The sequence below is a fragment of the Bufo gargarizans genome, chromosome 4, assembly GCF_014858855.1.
Source record: "Bufo gargarizans isolate SCDJY-AF-19 chromosome 4, ASM1485885v1, whole genome shotgun sequence".
Taxonomy (NCBI): Eukaryota; Metazoa; Chordata; class Amphibia; order Anura; family Bufonidae; genus Bufo; species Bufo gargarizans.
Window position 1 is genome coordinate 514,969,290 of NC_058083.1, and position 20,424 is coordinate 514,989,713.

Below are 20,424 nucleotides of genomic sequence, written 5' to 3' on the forward strand. Positions count from 1 at the left end.
TGTTCAGAATGTGGGAAATCTTTCACACAGAAAGTACTTCTTTTTACACATCTGAAAATTCACAAAGCGAAGAAGTCGTTTTAATGTAAAGAATGTGGTAAATGTTTTAAACATGAAGCAGATCTAGTTAAACATGCAAGAAGTCACACAGGGGCGAAGCCACTTTCATGTTCAGAATGCGGGAAATGTAATATAGTTGAGTCAAGTGTTATCACACAGAGAATTCACTGGCGAAGCCATTTTCGTGTTCAGGATGTCAGCACTAATTGCACATAAAAAAAATGATACATGAAAATATTTTCATGTCCACAATGTAGGAAAGGTTTTATCCACAAATCATATCTTCTTAAGCATTTAAGGGAGCCTGTCACCAAGAACCTCACTGGTAAAACAGGAATAATTATTGTATGGCTAGCTCAGCTGAATGTAATGATACCTTTCACCTGGTGATCTGAAAAAAGCCCTTTCAATTTATATGCAAATTTTACTGCACTAAGGACAGTCCCAAACTGCTCTTTGTACCTTTATTCCTCCTGCTTCCTCTGCTAGCCCCTCCCTCTCCTTCTTGATTGACATGACCAGGAGAGATGACTATGAAGGTCCCCAGGCCTGCCTGCAGTGTATGCCTGCACCTATCTAGTAAATGCAGCTGGCAAAGTGAAGGAGGGCGCATGCGCATCTGCCCTCCTTTCATTTCTATGGGCCGCCGAAAATAGCCAAGCGCTGCACAAGAACTGAATGCTAAGGTCCACTGGCAGGAGTACCTTAGTCACATCTTTTAGGGATGTGAGTTCAGTTTTTATGTAATGCCTTATCTGTTACCTGTTACCTTTTCTTGAATTGTTCTTTGTGTAACTTGTATGCATTCTTGTTAACCCCTTTAGTACCAAGCCACTTTTTACCTTAAATCTCTGGCCGTTCTTTGCAAATCTGACATGTTATTTCATGTGGTAATAACTTTGGAACGCTTTTACTTATCAAAACCATTCTGAGATTTCTTTCTCATGACACATTGTACTTCATGTTAGTGGTAAATTTGAGTTAATATGTTTTACTTTTATTTATTTTAAAAAAAATCCAATATTTACAGACAATTTGGAAAAATTTGCAATTTTCAAAATGTGAATTTCTCTGCTTTTAAGGCAGATAGTGAAATATCATAAAATAGTTATTGCTTTACGTTTCTTATAAGTATATTTTATGTTTGCATTATTTTGTAAGTGACATAAGAAGGCTTAGAATTTTAGAAGCGATTCTTAAAATTGTTAAAATGACAAGCTCAGAGTCTTGTCTACAAATGCTCACAGTTTAGGGAATAAGATCAATGAACTTGAGTCTATAATGGCATCTGAGAATATAGATTTAGTCGCTGTTACTGAGACATGGTTCAATGGGAGTAATGACTGGAATATAACAATACTAGGGTTCTCTCTATATGAGAAAGACAGAGAAGGCAAGAAAGGGGGAGGGGTGGCCCTGTATGTGAAAGATAGCATAAAATCTAATTTAATACAAGTTAGCAAGACCAATTTAGAGTCAGTTTGGGTTACCTTGCAGCTTGATAATCATAAGGTAACTTGTGTAGCTGTGATATATAGACCACCTAGCCAAGTCAAAGAATTAGATGATCTATTAGTTGAGGAAATAGCTAAAATAACATTGAAAGGGGAAGTTATCATTATGGGAGACTTTAATCTTCCTGATGTAAACTGGAAAACCTAAATAGCTAGTTCTGCCATGAGTACAGATATTCTAAATTCCCTACTGGGATTATCTCTTCAGCAAGTAGTTGAGGAGCCAACCCGGAAGGAGGCCATTTTAGATTTAGTGTTCACAAATAGGAATTTGGTATCTGATATTACTGTAGGGGAAAGCTTGGGGTCTAGTGATCACCAGTCAGTGTGGTTTACTATAAGTACAGTGACTGAGTCACACCACACAAAAACAAAAGTTTTAGATTTTAGAAAAACTGACTTTTCTAAAATTAGATTAGTGGTATACGAGTCCCTATCAGATTGGAACAGTTTCAATGAAGTCCAGGAGAAATAGGACTACTTAAAAGTGGCAATATTGAAGGCAACAGATAATTGCATTAGGCTTGTCAGTAAAAGCAAAAAAAAGAAGAGACCACTGTGGTACTCAGCAGAAGTGGCCAAAATCATTAAAAACAAAAAGATAGCATTTAGTAATTATAAAAAAAAAAAAAAACGAGGATGACAGGCAAATTTATAAGATTAGGCAGAGAGAGGCCAAACAAGTTATAAGAGCTTCTAAAGCACAGGCAGAAGAGACATTAGCTCAGTCAGTGAAAAAAGGCGATAAGGCATTCTTCAGATACATAAATGAAAAAAGGAAACTAAAACAAGGAATTAACAAATTGTAAACAAAAGAAGGAAGGTATATGGAAGAAGATAAAGAACTAGCTGACTGCCTCAATGAATACTTATGTTCAGTTTTTACAAAGGAAAATGAAAGAAAAGGACCTCAGTTAGGAAGGAAGACTAATGAATCTTTTGATGCATTTGTCTTTACAGAGGAAGAGGTTCTAAGTCAGCTGTCTAAAATTAATACAAATAAGTCACAGGGGCCTGATGGGATACACCCTAAGCTATTAAAAGAGCTTAGCGGTGAACTAGCAAAACCATTAATAGATTTATTTAACCAATCACTGGTAACAGGAGTCGTCCCAGAAGATTGGAAATTAACAAATGTTGTGCCCATTCACAAGAAAGGTAGTAGGGAGGAATCAGGCAACTATAGGCCAGTAAGCCTGACATCAATAGTGAGGAAATTAATGGAAGCCATACTTAAGGAGAGGATTGTGAAACATCTAAAATCCCATGGATTGAAAGATGAAAAACAGCATGGGTTTACTTCAGGGAGATCATGTCAAACTAATCTTATTGATTTTTTTGATTGGGTGACTAAAATAATAGATGGCGGAGGTGCAGTAGCCATCACTTATCTAGACTTTAGTAAGGCTTTTGATACTGTCTCACATAGACGACTTATCAATAAATTGCAGTCTTTGGGCTTGGACTCCCATATTGTTGAATGGATTAGGCAGTGGCTGAGGGACAGACAACAGAGGGTTGTAGTCAATGGAGTATATTCAGACCATGGTCTTGTTACCAGTGGGGTACCTCAGGGATCTGTTCTGGGACCCATATTGTTTAATATCTTTATCAACGAAATTGCAGAAGACCTCCATAGTAAGGTGTGTCTTTTTGCTGATGACACAAAGATTTGTAACAGGGTTGATGTTCCTGGAGGGATACACCAAATGGAAAAAGATTTATGAAAACTAAAGGAATGGTCAAAACTCTGGCAACTAAAATTTAATGTTGATAAGTGCAAGATAATGCACCTGGGACGTAAAAACCCAAGAGCAGAATATAAAATCAGTGATACAGTCCTAACCTCAGTATCCGAGGAAAGGGATTTAGGGTCATTATTTCAGAAGACTTAAAGGTAGGCAGACAATGTCATAGAGCAGCAGGAAATGCTAGCAGAATGCTGGGGTGTATAGGGAGAGGCATTACTAGTAGAAAGAGGGAGGTGCTCATGCCGCTCTACAGAGCACTAGTGAGACCTCATTTGGAGTATTGTGCTCAGTACTGGAGACCATATCTCTAGAAGGATATTGATACTTTGGAGAGAGTTCAGAGAAGAGCTACTAAACTAGTACATGGATTGCAGGATAAAACTTACCAGGAAAGATTAAAGGACCTTAACATGTATAGCTTGGAAGAAAGACGAGACAGAGGGGATATGATAGAAACTTTTAAATACATAAAGGGAATCAACAAGGTAAAAGAGGAGAGAATATTTAAAAGAAGAAAAACTGCTACAAGAGGACATAGTTCTAAATTAGAGGGGCAGAGGTTTAAAAGTAATATCAGGAAGTATTACTTTACTGAGAGAGTAGTGGATGCATGGAATAGCCTTCCTGCAGAAGTGGTAGCTGCAAATACAGTGGAGGAGTTTAAGCATGCATGGGATAGGCATAAGGCCATCCTTCATATAAGATAGGGCCAGGGGCTATCCCTAGTATTCAGTATATTGGGCAGACTAGATGGGCCAAATGGTTCTTATCTGCCGACACATTCTATCTTTCTATATTAAGAAAATTTCCAAACCCCACTTTTTTAAGGACCGCTTCAGTTATGAAGTCACTTTTTCGGACTTACATAGTAGAAACCACTTATAGATGACCCCACTGTAGAAACTACTCCCCTCAAGTTATTCAAAACTGATTTTACAAACTTTGTTAACCCTTCAGGTGTTCCACAGGAATCAATAGAAAATGGAGCTGAAAGTTCAGAATGTAACTTTTTTTTGCAGATTTTTCATTTTAATAATTTTTTCCTGTAACATAGGAAGGGTTAACAGCCAAACTAAAATCAATATTTATTACCCTGTCCCTGCAGTTTACAGAAACACCCCATATGTGGTCGTAAACCTCACCCCATACTCGCAGGCTGAAGTGTTTTCTAATGGCGCTCCTCCGCCACAGCAGGGCGTCCTGCCTTTCAGTGTCCGAGTACGGGATGAGGTAAACTCCTTGCAGAGAGCGGCAGACGTTACATAGGGCTCTGTGCTCTGCTTTCTCACACCGTCCTGCAGCGTGACTTGAAGGACGCATTTTATGATCATAAATCTAAGGGCGGCCATTTTAGCGCCTCCACTGATTGTCCCTTAGACTAAATAATTAAAGGCATTTAAGAGGTTTTTTTGTAATAACATGTTTTTTTCAGTATTTTCATTCTTATCTTTCCCGGAGAACCTCTTTAATGTATACAAATACATAAATGGTCCATACAAAAAATACAGTAAAAAACTGTTCCATTGAAAATGTCCTCAAAAGACAAGGGGGCACTGCCTCCGACTGGAGAAGTTCAGTTTCCAGAAGCTTCAAGGATTCTTTACAGTAAGAGCTGTGAATCTGTGGACTAGACTCCTCCGGACGTGGTCACAGCAGGATCAGTGGACAGTTTTAAAAGGAGCTTTAGAATTCTTAAAAGTAAATGACATTAAAGCTTACAAGAATGTGCAGAAATCTGGGTCTCACTCCCCTTTTTCTACAATTCACCTCCCCGCTTAGGCTACATGCACACGACCGTGCCGTTTTTTGTGGTCCGCAAACAACGGAAGCCGCCCGTGTGCCTTCTGCAATTTGCGGAACGGAACGGGCGGCCCATTGTAGACATGCCTATTCTTGTCCACAAAACGGACAAAAATAGGACATGCTATATTTTTTTTTGCGGAGCTACGTAACGGAGCAACGGATGAAGTGAATGGGTCCGCACCCGAGCCGCAAAAACGGCGGACCCGAACTACGGTCGTGTGCATGAGGCCTTAACCCGTTGTTGAATTTTGGTATTTTTTTTAACCGTATTAAGCCTGTAGCTATGTACTAATAACGGAGAAGCTTTCTTCCTGCCGGACCGATCCCTTCTTTATTATGTACAGCCGGGCACTAGTTTTCTGCCCCAATATCTACACTGGGTAAATATTGGATTTTGCTATACAAAATGTATTTGATTAGGGCCCCTAAATATAACTTTGCCTGGGGCCCCAGAAATGGCAAGCACGCCCTTGGGTATACCCCCTGGATTAGCTGGTACTGGAGACTTCATCACCTCATGATGGTATAGGAGCAGCATAAATCAGTGCCCCCTCGGCTCCACATTGCTTCCTATAATAAGGAGAGGGTGTCACTGTGGCGAGCAGGGATTTCTTCTCTGGGGTTTCAGCCCCACATGTCGGGGGCTCCACAAACCTAGTCGTCCATTTTCCACAACCTTCTCCCCTCCTCTGCCTTTCCCTCTTCTGCTGTCTCTTGGTTTGGCTTCCCTGTATAAGATTGAAACCTTCTCCCGTTCCCGACTTCCAGGCTGTATTAGGTCCTGTTCCCACCAGGCAGATTTGTCGGAGATGATGATTTTCCATGTTCCTGGATGGGGTTGTTGCTGCTGGATTTAGATGGATTACTGGAAACGCCATTCAGATGAATAGAACTGTCACAGGAATAGCGGCAACGAATCTGCCGTGTGTAGAGATGCACTTATAGTCCAGAGCTGTAATCATAATTCTGCTCCAACAGGGAGCAGAGGATAAATTCCCACTGGAAGGGATTTTGGGACATGTTGGTTCCACATCCCAGAGGATAACACCGAGTTCAACTGTTCTGAGATGAAGATGGGGCAGGAGGGATCTCCAGAACCAGAGAGGAAGGAGAAACCAGGATGTGAGCAGGTGGTGGGGGAGAAAACACCAAAGAAGAGAGCCAGCTGCATACTCCTCACACAGAGACAGCTCTGCTACATACACATCACACAGACAGCTCTGCTACATACATATCTCACAGAGACAGCTCTGCTACATACACATCACATGGAGGCAGCTCTGCTACATACACGTCACACAGAAACAGCTCTACTACATACACATCACACAGAGACAGCTCTGCTACATACACATCACACAGAGACAGCTCTGCTACATACACATCACATGGAGGCAGCTCTGCTACATACACGTCACACAGAAACAGCTCTACTACATACACATCACACAGAGACAGCTCTGCTGCATACACATCACACAGAGACAGCTCTGCTGCATACACATCACACAGAGACAGCTCCGCTACATACACATCACACAGAGACAGCTCCGCTACATACACATCACACAGAGACAGCTCTGCTACATACACATCTCACAGAGACAGTTCTGCTACATACACATCACACAGATACAGCTCTGCTACATACACATCACAGACAGCTCTGCTACATACACATCACACAGAGACAGCTCTGCTACATACACATCTCACAGAAACAGCTCTACTACATACACACTTCATACAGACACATCTACTACATACACCACACAGATACAGCTCTTCTACATACACATCACACAGAGACAGCTCTGCTACATACACATCACACAGAGACAGCTCTGCTACATACACATCTCACAGAGACAGCTCTGCTACATACACACTTCATACAGACACAGCTCTGCTCATATAGACAGGGGCGCACCACCAATTAGGCCCTGGTGACCATTGTGGAAGCGCTCATGTCCATAGTCATCTGTATCGCTGGCCTCAGATGGATGCTGCGGGGCAGGGGAGAGAGGCGTGTCCCTTCCCCGTCCCTTTTATAGACTGAAGGCACTAGGGCTGCAGCCGATCAGAGGCCGGGGCAGGCGACCGCATCGCACCGCCTGAGCCGTACAGCGTGGGACACAGGCCTTAAGAGGCCTGCATCACATTGCTGCCAGCCTGATGGAGGTAAGTATGTGAGTTTATTTATTTTTTAAATGGTACAATACAGGAGAGGGGCACTTGTTACTGGCACATGATTGGGGGCATCTATGGGGGCACTTACTGATACATTATTAGGGGGCATCTATGGGGCACTTTTTACTGGCACATTATTGGGGGTCACTATGGGAGCATCTACTGAGGACACAAAGAAGGGGTGTTTTATATGGGGGCTCGGTAAAGGGGCATTTTATACTGGGACACATAATAGTGGGTACTATGGGGGAGGAGGGAGAGGAGCACTATGTGGTCATCTACGAGGGGGCACTAAGAAGGGGTATTTTATACTTGTAAATTATGGGGGACACTGAGGGCATCTACTGGGGCACTATATATGGGGCATTTTATACTGGCACATTATAGGGGCACTAGGAGGAAGAGGGGAGAGGAGCACTATGGGGGCATTTACTGGGGGCACTATATAGGGGTATTTTATACTGGCACATTATGGGGACATTAAAAGGGGGTATTTTTTGTACTGTCACATTATAAGGAGAAGGATTACTACTGGGGGCATTATGGTGGGCTTTATTACTACTGGGGGTCTATGGGGAACATGATTACTACTGTGAGCATTATTACTTCTGGGGCACAGTGGGGGCATGTTGGGGGCACTGTAGGAGCACTATTACTACCATGTGTGCTCTAGCAGAGAATTATTACTATTAGTGGGACTTTTGGGAGCACTATTACTGTGGGGGCACCTTGGCACAGTATCAGCTTACACAGTTATTTTTGGGGGACGTTATGTTTACACTATTAGACCTCTTTCACACGGGTGTCGCGGGGCCGCGCGAGTAGGCACGCAATTTCAGTCAGTTTTGACTGCAATTGCGTTCCGTTGTTCAGTTTTTGTGTGAGTGCAATGCGTTTTGTGAGAAACTGAATGTGGTACCCAGACCCGAACCCGGACTTCTTCGCTGAAGTGCAGGTTTGGTGTTCTGTAGATTGTATTATTTTCCATTATGACGGTGACGTCAGCGCAGGTCCTGCTGATTGGAGATAGAAGGTCCTCTTCATTCAGCAGGACCTGCGCTGACGTCACCGCGCTCCCCACGTGATGTCAGCGAAGGTCCTTTTGCAGGTCCTTCAAGAAGAACAAAGAAGAGGATCCCGGATGCGCGATCAAGTGGATGAGGTGAGTAAAGTTTTTCTTATTTTTTTAACCCTCAATTGACATTTGACTTTGCATTCTGTATTCAGAATGCTATTATTTTCCATTCTAACCATGTTCTAATGGAAAATAATAAAGTAATCGGGGTCCCGGGTCGCTCATCCCTCGTCTTCTTAGCAACTATCTATGAAAATCGCATCGCACCTGCACCTGCTTGCGGATACAATGCGATTTTCACGCAGCCCCATTCATTTCTATGGGGCCTGCGTTGCGTGAAAAACGCAGAATATAGAACATGCTGCGATTTTCGCGCAACACACAAGTGATGCGTGAAAAACATTGATCATGTACACAGCCCCATTGAAGTGAATGGGTCCGGATTCAATGCGGGGGTTCAACTCATTTATCCGCATGGAAAACTCGCCCGTGTGGAAGGGGCCTTAGTGTCAGGGGCACTATTTGCTCGGCACAGTTATTTTAGGGCAGTGTGTGCCAATAATTACTGAAGGGGGCACTATCTGTGTGGTACTAGTATTATCAGGGGGTTTATCTGTTTCTGCAGTATAGTATTGGGGAGCACAGCGGCACAGTATTGGGGGTGGTAGGATGTTTTGTCCAGAAGATGGGAGGATGATGGAAAAGTAGTAAACTAAGATTTTTTTTGTCAAACTGCAGAGACGATCAATGGCTGAAAAACGGTGGTCTGGTCTGCAGGAGATCTTCATCAAAGGAGACGTCACTGGATATAAGAGGTATGTGTGCTTTTTAAATTTTCGCCTCAGGCAGCAGAAAGGCTAGGTGCATATAGATCACGGAGACAGCTCTGCTACATACACATCACACAGAGACAGCTCTGCTGCATACACAACACACAGACAGCTCTGCTGCATACACATCACACAGAGACAGCTCTGCTACATACACATCACACAGATACAGCTCTGCTACATACACATCACACAGAGACAGCTCTGCTGCATACACATCACTCAGAGACAGCTCTGCTATATACACATCACACAGAGACAGCTCTGCTACATACACATCACACAGAGACAGCTCTGCTACATACACATCACACAGGGACAGCTCTGCTACATACACATCACACAGACAGCTCTGCTGCATACACATCACTCAGAGACAGCTCTGCTATATACACATCACACAGAGACAGCTCTGCTACATACACATCACACAGATACAGCTCTGCTACATACACATCACACAGACAGCTCTGCTGCATACACATCACTCAGAGACAGCTCTGCTATATACACATCACACAGAGACAGCTCTGCTACATACACATCACACAGAGACAGCTCTGCTACATACACATCACACAGAGACAGCTCTACTACATACACATCACACAGAGACAGCTCTGCTGCATACACATCACACAGAGACAGCTCTGCTGCATACACATCACTCAGAGACAGCTCTACTACATACACATCACACAGAGACAGCTCTGCTGCATACACCTCACACTGACAGCTCTGCTACATACACATCACACAGACAGCTCTGCTACATACATATCACACAGAGACAGCTCTGCTGCATACACATCACACAGAGACAGCTCTGCTACATACACATCACACAGAAACAGCTCTGCTACACACACACATCACACAGATACGGCTCTACTACATACACATCACACAGAGACGGCTCTGCTACATACACATCACACAGATACAGCTCTGCTACATACACATCACACAGAGACAGCTCTGCTACATACACATCACACAGACACAGCTCTGCTACATACACATCACACAGAGACAGCTCTGCTACATACAGGTTGGAGGAGATTTATCATAAATCTCAGGTCATCCAGCACAGTGGTAACTGGTCATGTGATCTCTGACTCCTCCCACACAGGATCACATGGACTTGACATCATCACAGGTCCTTTACCTACTCGAGCGGCAGAGCCTGGAGTCTGACTCCTACCACACAAGATCACAGAGACAGCTTTGCTACATACACGTTGATTCCACCTTTCATTTTTCAGAGCTTATTTGGCAGATGAAATGAAGAATCGGATTGGTTGCTATGGGGAACTAAGCCAGTTTTCCTTTACACCAGTTGGGTAACTCTCCCCATTGCAGTTACATCCTGATGGGACCCATGAAGCTCAGGTCATCCAGCGCCAATCACAACCACCACAGCAGCAGCTGGTCATGTGATCTTTTACTCCTCCTACACGTGATCACATGAATATGACATAATCGCAGGTCCTTTACCTCTACCACAGAGCCTGGAGCCTGACTCCTCCCACACAGGATCACATGGTCATGACATCATGAAAGGTCCTGTAAACCAGCATTTAGGTAAGTGTCCTGTGTCTTGGGCTGTGGGACCTTTTCTCCATGTTCTGTGCGGTCTCCTGTGGGGGTTATTAGGGTCAGAGTACAGGTGGTTGTACACATTAATCTAAAATTGATCAAAATGGATGATTTTCACCAAAAAGAACATTTGTTGGTTGAAATTTAACAATGGATGATTGTTTTAACCGACCGATGACAGAGCGGTATTGTCCGAGGAGAAGTCGCCCATCTTTAGGATCCTAATGGTATGGAGTAAAATGTGTCCTAGAATGTGAGGAGGACTGGATGGCTCCACTTGCAGAGCTGCCTAGGGGGGTGAGGAAGCAGGGCCTCACTATACACTGCACTGCTCTACAATAGATGGCAATGGTACGATCCTGCCTATGATATGTCATCATGGCTGAGCAGCCTGACAGGAACTCTCACCAATATGTCGTTTATAGAATTGCCAGTGCAGCCTGTGGTGAAACTGAAATGACTAGAACGCTGCCTGTGGATTCTCATGTAGGAATGGAATCTATGATTTAGTTGAGAAGTCTATTCAGCTTTAAGGCTCTGAGGAAACTTCTTCCATGGAAGAACGAGCTTCTCGTCTCAGTTTTTGGTCTAAAAGAAGTAGGTTTTATTACAGATACATTTAATCTGAAATGTGTTTCTGTAGTTTATAGAGGAGCGCGAGCGTCCGTCTCAATCGCAGGGATTGTCCTGGAGTGGTGAGATGCCTTTAGTTGACGGCTTCCCTGTTTTCTTAACTGAATAAAGACGGTTGAAGTTTGTACCTTGACTTCTTTATACGTTCCTCAACATTGAAATTGCAACATTAAGAAGGACAAGACATAAGGTTATGCAAAGCAAGGAAGTAGCAGGAGTCGCTAAGATTTGCATCTCATCAAAGTTTCAAGTGCCTGGCTCCAATCATGGTCGTGGCAGGGACATTAAAGCCAGACTGAACATTTTTTAGCTACATCCTGTAATTTCCATAATTCCACGACTTTTCCATCTTAGTGCTGCAATAACAATGTTGAAGAGTGTATTTTGTAATAGCTTCAAGTCGAACTGTATATTGGTTTAAATCTTGAGATCCCACCTGATAGGACGAGGGCAGTCTGAGCTCTAGATCTATGAAGTGATCTACCAGATTACAGCTTTATACTGGGATTACCGCTCTGACCTGTAACTGACTATAGAGGTAAGATGAAAGTGTGACAGGCTTTGACCTAAAATATAGAGCAACATGATGAGATAATAACGTGTAGGTGTATTTGTATTTTACGTGGGATTTTGTATGATTTTTCATCTTTTTTTCCATGCAGGTTCCTACAACATAGGATCTGTTGAGTGGATATCTCCTATATAAGATCGCTATCCTGATTGACCCATCAAAGCAAGGACAAGATGGCAGAGAGAATAATAAATCTCACCCTAGAGATCCTCCTCCGGCTTACTGGAGAGGTGAGAGATTCTGATGATGTCACATTACATTATCTTCTCTGTTACTAACAGATAAAATTGACTGGAGAGGTGAGGGACTCTGGAAATCGATATAGTTTTTATTAATGTTTCTCCCTAACTAGGACTACACAGTAGTGAAGCAGACCTCTAGTGAGCATGGTCAGGCCCCGGTATCTGAAGGACGGGGAGGAATCCTGAGCCCAATATCCAGGCCGACACCTCCCATCCCGATACATGAGAAAGTCAACATTGAGAAGATCCTAGAGCTCACCAACAAGATTATTGAGCTGCTGACTGGAGAGGTGACATCGCTGGGAATGCTGGGACATTATACAGTAACGCTATGAAGGGATCTGGATGATGACTGTATCATTCTGTTGTCAGGTTCCTATAAGGTGTCAGGATGTCGCCATCTATTTCTCCACGGAGGAGTCTGAATATTTAGAAGGACACAAAGATCTGTACAAGAACGTCACGATGGAGGATCATTATCTACCAGGTAATAGACATGACTAAATACACACATCCTCTCATTATTTCTATGTAAGGAATGAATTCAGTCACTGGATCTGTTTCCTATAGTTAAAGAAGAGAGAACAACGCCGGAGAGATGTCCTAGTCAACTGCTTCCACAGGATAATAATGTTCCGCAGTATGATCAGGTAGATGGAGATACGATCTCATGAAAGGTGCACTATGATCCTTGTATAATGAGAACGGTAAAGATGGCAGCTGACCATAGACGTTACTTGTCATCTTGATCTTCTCACAGTTTTCTTGCTATGGAGACAGCTGGTCAGAAAAAGGAGCCAACAGGTTGGATTTATACAAGAGACCTCCAGAGATTTTAGTGAAATTATTCCTGCTGTTATATAATCACTGATTGTCACACTAATAAATGATAATTGCTGGTCTTCTAAGACATGCCGCACCAGGGTTACCAGCCGTCCAGAAATTTCTGGACAGTCTGTAAAAATGGGCAACTTTTTTCCTCTCTCTATGAAAAAAAGAAAGAAGTGTCCGTGATTGTTTTTGAGGCCGGTGGTACCTGACTAGATTATTTTTGAGTTCTTATCAGTATTTTGAGCTATAGCCATGGATTACTCATAATATTTATTATTCATCATGGTTTTTCTAATTTGTCCATAAATAATGTTGGCTGTTTGTGATTTTGGGTTAAGTTGTCCAGAAAAAAGAAACTTTCTGGATGGCAACCCTCTGCCTCACAACTTCTCTACAACTGTCTGCTGACCGTTACTATATTTGTTTCACAGCTTTTGAACAATATTAAGGCTGAAGATACATATGTGAGGAGTGATGAGCAGATCATAGAGGACATTCCCCCAGATAACCACCCAGGTGAGTAGTAACCACTACATAAAGCAGAGAAGACTCACAGATTCTGCTCCTTCACTGGCTACTGATGACTCCTTGTATAGTCAGGTAGTGGTGGCAGTTTGGAGGGCGCAGACTTTTGAAAGGTTAACTAGCACACAATTGTTAATGATTTTTGGGAATTGGAAAGCCCGAAGGCTACTTTCACGTCACTTTTACGTTAGGATAATACAATCGGCTGCATCCGTTATGAATGGATCCGGTTGTATTATCTCTAAAATGGCCAAAACAGATTGGCACTAAAACCATTGTAAGTCAATGGGCGCCGGATCCGTTTTCTTTTGTGTCAGAGAATTCGGATCCGGTACCATTGACTTACATTTTGTTTCATGCCGGATCAGTCTTGCTCCGCATCCCACGATGCCCTCAAAAACTAGAGCTTGCAGCATTTTTCTGTCCGGCATGGGAAGGCAACCAAACTGAACGGAATGTATTCTGGAGCATTCTGTTCCATTCAGTTTCATTCTGTTCCCATTGACAATGAACAGAGACAAAACTGAAACATTTTCCTCCGGTATTGAGATCCTATGACTGATCTCAATACCGGAAAGGAAAAAACGCTGATGTGAAAGTAGCTTAAGGCAGAGCCACCACAGAGGCAGGCTGAACAGTTGAAATAAAAAGGACCTCCACTAAGCATTAAAAGATATCACAATGTCTTGGCCTGATGAGTAATTACAGGAAAAGCTATCCCCAGTGATCAGTGACAGCTTGCTGGCCATTCTGCCCCTCCTGCTAAAGACTTAAATGCTATACCCCACAAGCCTCTAACCAATCTCTCTATATAAGGCTCCAAAATATCTGATGGCGGCTGTCTAATGGTCTTCTTATGGACATTGTATTGTGTGTACAGTGTGGTTTTTAAAGGTGATCACTTCTCTGTGGCGTACGTGTTATCAAGATCCTAGACGTAAATTGTAAACCCAGTGGTGTCCTTGATTTCCCACCCAAACAGTGAAGGGGAATTGTTTAATTAGTACTTATCTGTACTCAATTATCTGTGGTGTTACATAGAGACTCTGTAACCACCTATAGACTGTATCCGGTAGTTAAAAAAATATTCCCCCTCTAATTGTTGGTTTTCATGAAAACTTAACTTTATTATTCCAATAAAAATACTATTTAAATATTTTGCCGTATTACACATAATGTGCGGCCATTATCAAAAATCCTTTAATAACACACATTGTCAGCTATCCCAACACATTTTGCATAATTATCGGCATTCGGTATGTCTCGCCACACGGCTGCAGCCAATCACAAATGACAACAATCGTGCTTCCTGCTCAGATTACTCTTATTACACACATTCTGTGCTGAACCTGAAGTCGGTTTTGTTACCGGCTGGTACCTCGGTACTGAAGCCAACTTTAGATTCCTGATTTTAAACGTTTTTAAAGTTGTAGAATCAAAGCCGGAAGTTATTGACTGAAGTTTTGCACGACTTCGGACTTAACAAATTTTGCCTCACCAGAGCACATGGGCTCTGCACAGCATTAAAAAAAGTTTAGGTACGAATAGACTTTGGACTCGATGCTCGATTCGCTCATTCCTAAAGAACACCTTCAAAGGTACAATAAGGCGAGGTTCTAACTTGCACAAAGACACCTTGAGTCTGATGTTTCTTGAGGAAAGCCAAAGATGGAGCACTGCATCTGCAACATCTTCATGAAAGGGGAAGCCGGTAGTAGGGGTGTTTTTGATTCTTACCAGATCTGGGTGAAGGAGACGGGTAACAGAAGAGGAACCCTTAAATGACAGCCATAAACTATAAAGAAAAGGGAAGAACTTAGAGGTGCACTGTACTTCCAAGTCTGACACGATGTGCAGGGACAACCCCTGGAGCTCTAAAATGTGTTCCATGAATAACTTGGCCAATTAACTGGCATGGGACAGGAGACCAGGTGGGGACATGAAGTAAGAATAGATCAACCACCACCCAGAATACCTCGCAGCCAGAGCAAGAAGGCAGTTTGGTAATAGAATGCATGGCGATATGCTGCCACTAGAAGAAGGAGTCCTACAAGTTTTTGTTTCAGGGACTTGTAATGGGTACAGGTAGGGCAGATGTCAACAAAGTCTAAAACCGCATTAGTGAGACCTCATTTGGAGTATTGTGCGCAGTACTGGAGGCCATATCTCCAGAAGGATATTGATACTTTGGAGAGAGTTCAGAGAAGAGCTACTAAACTGGTCCATGGATTGCAGGATAAAACTTACCAGGAAAGATTAAAGGACCTTAACATGTATAGCTTGGAAGAAAGACGAGACAGAGGGGATATGATAGAAACTTTTAAATACATAAAGGGAATCAACAAGGTAAAAGAGGAGAGAATATTTAAAAGAAGAAAAACTGCTACAAGAGGACATCGTTTTAAATTAGAGGGGCAAAGGTTTAAAAGTAATATCAGGAAGTATTACTTTACTGAGAGAGTAGTGGATGCATGGAATAGCCTTCCTGCAGAAGTGGTAGCTGCAAATACAGTGGAGGAGTTTAAGCATGCATGGGATAGGCATAAGGCCATCCTTCATATAAGATAGGGCCAGGGGCTATTCATAGTACTTAGTATACTGGGCAGACTAGATGGGCCAAATGGTTCTTATCTGCCGACACATTCTATCTTTCTATGTTTAACATCTTTAGAAACTGTAGCCACCAGTAATATCGATGTGCCCAGAACAAGACCTGCTTCCCCTTGGCCACAGGAACAAATGTCTCGCCAGGCAGAATATCTTTCCATGCACTCAGGGCCGGCAGGAGGATGCGAACGCTGCCTGACCCTGTCAATCAAGACTTGGAGGGAGATGACAGAGGTGGAAAATTTGCATATTATAAAAGTTATATTTATGGAGTAACGGGGGCATGGATAAACTGGGAATAGGCTAGTTAGGTTCAGCTGACATTAGCACATTGCTAATGTCAGCCAGTTTAATTTAGGTAATTCTGGAGACAAACTCTTTAAAACTAATGTGAAGTTGTTTCTGTTCTGTTAAACTTGCTAAGTTTGAATAAAACACTAAGTTCTGGTTAAGAACTTTTTTTGTGCCTCTGTACTGCGTCTGCTCACCCTGCCTACCAGAATGAATTCCCACAATTGGTGGCTTGGAGAGGGCATATGCAGAGAGGTCGATGCAAAACCAGAATTAATTTATATTTTTTCTTCCGGGCACAGTTTTGGATTAAGCCAGCTAAGTTTTAACCAGTATTCCTGGACAAGATGGAGGCTGTAGTGAAAGCCCTCTTGCAGGCTAACCAGCAACAGCAGGAGGCTAACCAGCAAGAAATGATACAGCTGCTACTGCAACACGTGTTGGCATTACAGAAGGCAGGAGCATCACGGGGGTCCACGATGCCAAACTGGCCAAGAGGGAGGGTTTACCCCGAGACCAGTGGACTGATGTAATCGTTCTGTTCCCGGCATCAGGACTGCAACAGGTCTACTTTTATTTACCGGACGAGAAAGCAGCAGATTACAAGAACATCAAGGGTGAGATCCTGGCTCGACTGCGGGTGAATGTGTTGGTCCGGGCCCAGCGGGTGTATCAGTGAGAGTTTGAGCCACTGGGGCTAGCGAGAAACTACAAGGGAGGAGGGAAATAAAACCCAGAAAATCCAAGAGCCGAGAAAGACCGCTTAGGACGTACCTTATAGGAATCCGGACCCTATATTCTGCTGGCGGTGTCATGAGCCAGACCATGTAAGGGTCGACTGTCCCCACCTTGCTGATCCCATGGACACAAATTTTGGATACCGACAGTCTCTGTATCCCAGAAGGGTCTGTACGTAAGGCACCCAAGAGACCCTCGATAACAGACATTTGTGTCAGATGGAAGGAGGTGTCACTCCTGCGGTGGCTCTGCTGGACTCAGGGAGTCTGGTGACCCTTGTGAGGGCTATCCTGGTGCGACCCACTGAGTTTACTGGCATGTTATGCATACATGGAGATTTAAAAGGCTACACTACCACTCTGGTGCCTCTAAGTATGGTTGCTGGCAGGCGGATCCATGAGGTGGCAGTGGCCACGAGCCTGCACTCGGCCTGGTGACACCTGACTGCAAAAGGGAGTTTGTGGTACAGACCGATGCCTCTGAAGTAGGCCTCGGGGCTGTACTTTCTCAGTAAATTAATGGGGAGGAGCATCCTGTTATTTTCCTGAGCCTAAAGCTCACCCCAGCCGAGACCAGGTACAGTATAGTGGAAAGAAAGTGTCTGACCATCAAATGGGCACTTGAGTCTCTCCGCTATTATCTATTGGGGAGAAAGTTCTGCCTGGTGACCAACCACTACCCTCTCAAATGAGCCAGGCCAAAGATGGAATGCCTGGGTCACCAGATGGTTCTTGTCTCTGCAGAATTTCAAGTTCACTGTGGAACATAGAGCAGGCCAGTTACAGGAGAATGCGGATGCCATGTCGCACTGTTTGGCGAGTGTTCACCCCCTCAAGGTTGAACAAAGGGGGGGGGGGGTATTTGACACGTGAAGGGTCTGCTGGTAGATGGGAGTTATGTTCCTCCCAGCATTTGCTGCTCATACTGATTGCAGCAACGTGAGGTGAAGTACTGGACCGGATCTCACATGCTGATCCGGGCTTTGTGCCTACGCCTAACTGTAATGAAAGCCAGCTACGATTGTGGGCAAAGGGTTGTTGCTGGGTGCATGGTTGCAATCTGTCTCGGAGGACACTTGTTTATGTTCTGTTAACCCTCCAAGTGTGATAAAACACTGAACTACTGGTTAAGAACTGTTTTGTGCCTCTGTACTGCGTCCGCTCACCCTGCCTACCAGAGCAAATCCCCACGTATGCTAATGGTGTTTGACCAGTGGAAACCTATCTTGATATCACTACTTAGCCCTGACTGGTTTGGAGAAGAATGTATCTTTATAATTAGAGGTCAAAAGCTGAGACATTACAATAGATGTGAAGCTATACAAAGTAAAATAAAATAACACAAAGCAAACTAATTAAAAATCTTTCACTTGGCAAGGCTTGGGATGAAGAGAAAAATTAGGTACTTGAGGTCAATGATGACAAGTTGGCAGGCATCCTCCAGCAGATGACACCATTCTTTAAATGCTAACTTAATTAGGAGCAACTCCCTGTAACTAATGGAATAATTTTGTTCCGCTGAGGAGAAGCTGCAGATGAGCATCCTGCTGGAAATTCCCTTTTGAGCAAGGACAGTTCCTGCACCCTGTTAGGGTGCATCCACCTCACGCAAGAACTATTTTGAGACTTTGGGATGGATCTGAAATGTGGTTTCTGCTTCAGATGTCCACTTGTGGAATTCACACCCTTCTGAGTCAGAGCTGAAATTGAGGCTGTAAAAGTGCTAAATGAATTCTCTTTCATAATTTGGCAAAACGCTGTTGAATAGCACTTCGACGTGTAGAACGAGGCCAATCCAGACAACTTCTCAGGAACATCTCTCTGCCTTGGCCAAAAAATAATATAGCCCAGGAAGGAAGAAGTGCAATAAAGGGAGATTTCTTACTCAGTCCTGGAATATTTCACTATCGGACCATTATGTACACTGGGAAATTTCCTTGTAGGGTCTATAGCCAATCTAACCCCGAGGACGAATATAATGGAAATAGAAGAACCACACTAGGATAGGTTGGTATTCACTTAGCTAATGAATTTTAGGACAGTCATCAAATTGAACAATGTGAATTTGGACCTTGTTGCTTTGGACAAAATAACTTTTGTTAATATGCCAGCTTCAATTGACTGATTTTTACAAGTTTGACCAAGATTTTCGTTTTAGTCAAAAATGTTTTGGTATGCTGAAGCATTCAGATTTCTCTTCACTGGAACTAAGCGGTCTAGACCGCCAGATCTAGAAGGCCTGATTCATCCCTCCACAGCACGTTTTCTGCTTCTCCACAGTTCAGTGTTAATGTGATTTACACTACTCCGGTTTTTCATTTTTTTCAGTTAAAACTGCAAGTAGATTATACAGTATAAATTACTTCTGCTGAAGAAATAAAAGAAAATATATTTAAAAAAATATAAAACTGATCTGTTATACTCGGTTTTTGACTTCAGAATTCTCCTGTGGGCCCTTCCCTCCATATGCGCAGTACCAACTTCTAAGCTGCTTAGAGCAAAGGCCCCACCAGCCTCGGGGAGGCTACAACTTTGTGTACAGCTGTCTAACTATATACCCTGTGTGCTGCCTCCCCTCACCTCCTGTAATACAGCACACAGAAGGCACCACTCCTCATCCGTGAGACATGCCCTGTATATGCTGCTCAGTGAAACACTTCTTACTTGTCATACACCGGCGCTTACACTTGTTTAACCTGACGCTGCGGTACCGCAACGGTATTGCCACCGCTGAGAATCAAAGAAAAACGATGATGTATGCAATATATCTATTAGGTACTGCGCGACGTGCTCCCTGTCTACTTTGCCTGCCTGTCGGCACTCAAAAGTCCGCAGTATACAGTAATACAGAAACCCACAGATTGGTAAATACCTGATCCTGGGTGTTCATCTGTTTTGGCTACTTGTCCAGACGCAGGACAAGTAGCCAAAACCTAATAGATATAGTTTACAGAAACACCCTATATGTGGTCGTAAACTGCTGTACGGGCACACGGCAGGGCGCAGAAGGAAAGGAACGCCATATGGTTTTTGGAAAGCAGATTTCACTAGGATAATTTTAAGCTGCCATGTCACATTTTAAGACCACCTGATGCACCCCTAGAGTAGAAACTCCCAAAAAGTTACCCCATTTTAGAAACTACACCCCTCAAAGTATTCAAAACT

The 20,424-nt window shown here is 43.2% G+C and overlaps 1 protein-coding gene across 1 annotated transcript in view; it reads left to right on the plus strand.

Annotated features, from left to right (window-relative positions):
- The window catches only part of LOC122935526 (zinc finger protein 397-like), a 30,713-nt gene extending 13,512 nt beyond the window's left edge, over positions 1-17,201 (plus strand). The window contains exons 5-8 of the mRNA XM_044291296.1: positions 12,118-12,137; positions 12,379-12,558; positions 13,531-13,615; positions 16,975-17,201. Coding sequence (XP_044147231.1) covers positions 12,118-12,137; positions 12,379-12,558; positions 13,531-13,615; positions 16,975-17,201 — 512 coding nt within the window. The remainder of the gene's footprint in view (positions 1-12,117; positions 12,138-12,378; positions 12,559-13,530; positions 13,616-16,974) is intronic.
- Positions 17,202-20,424: the final 3,223 nt, after the last annotated feature.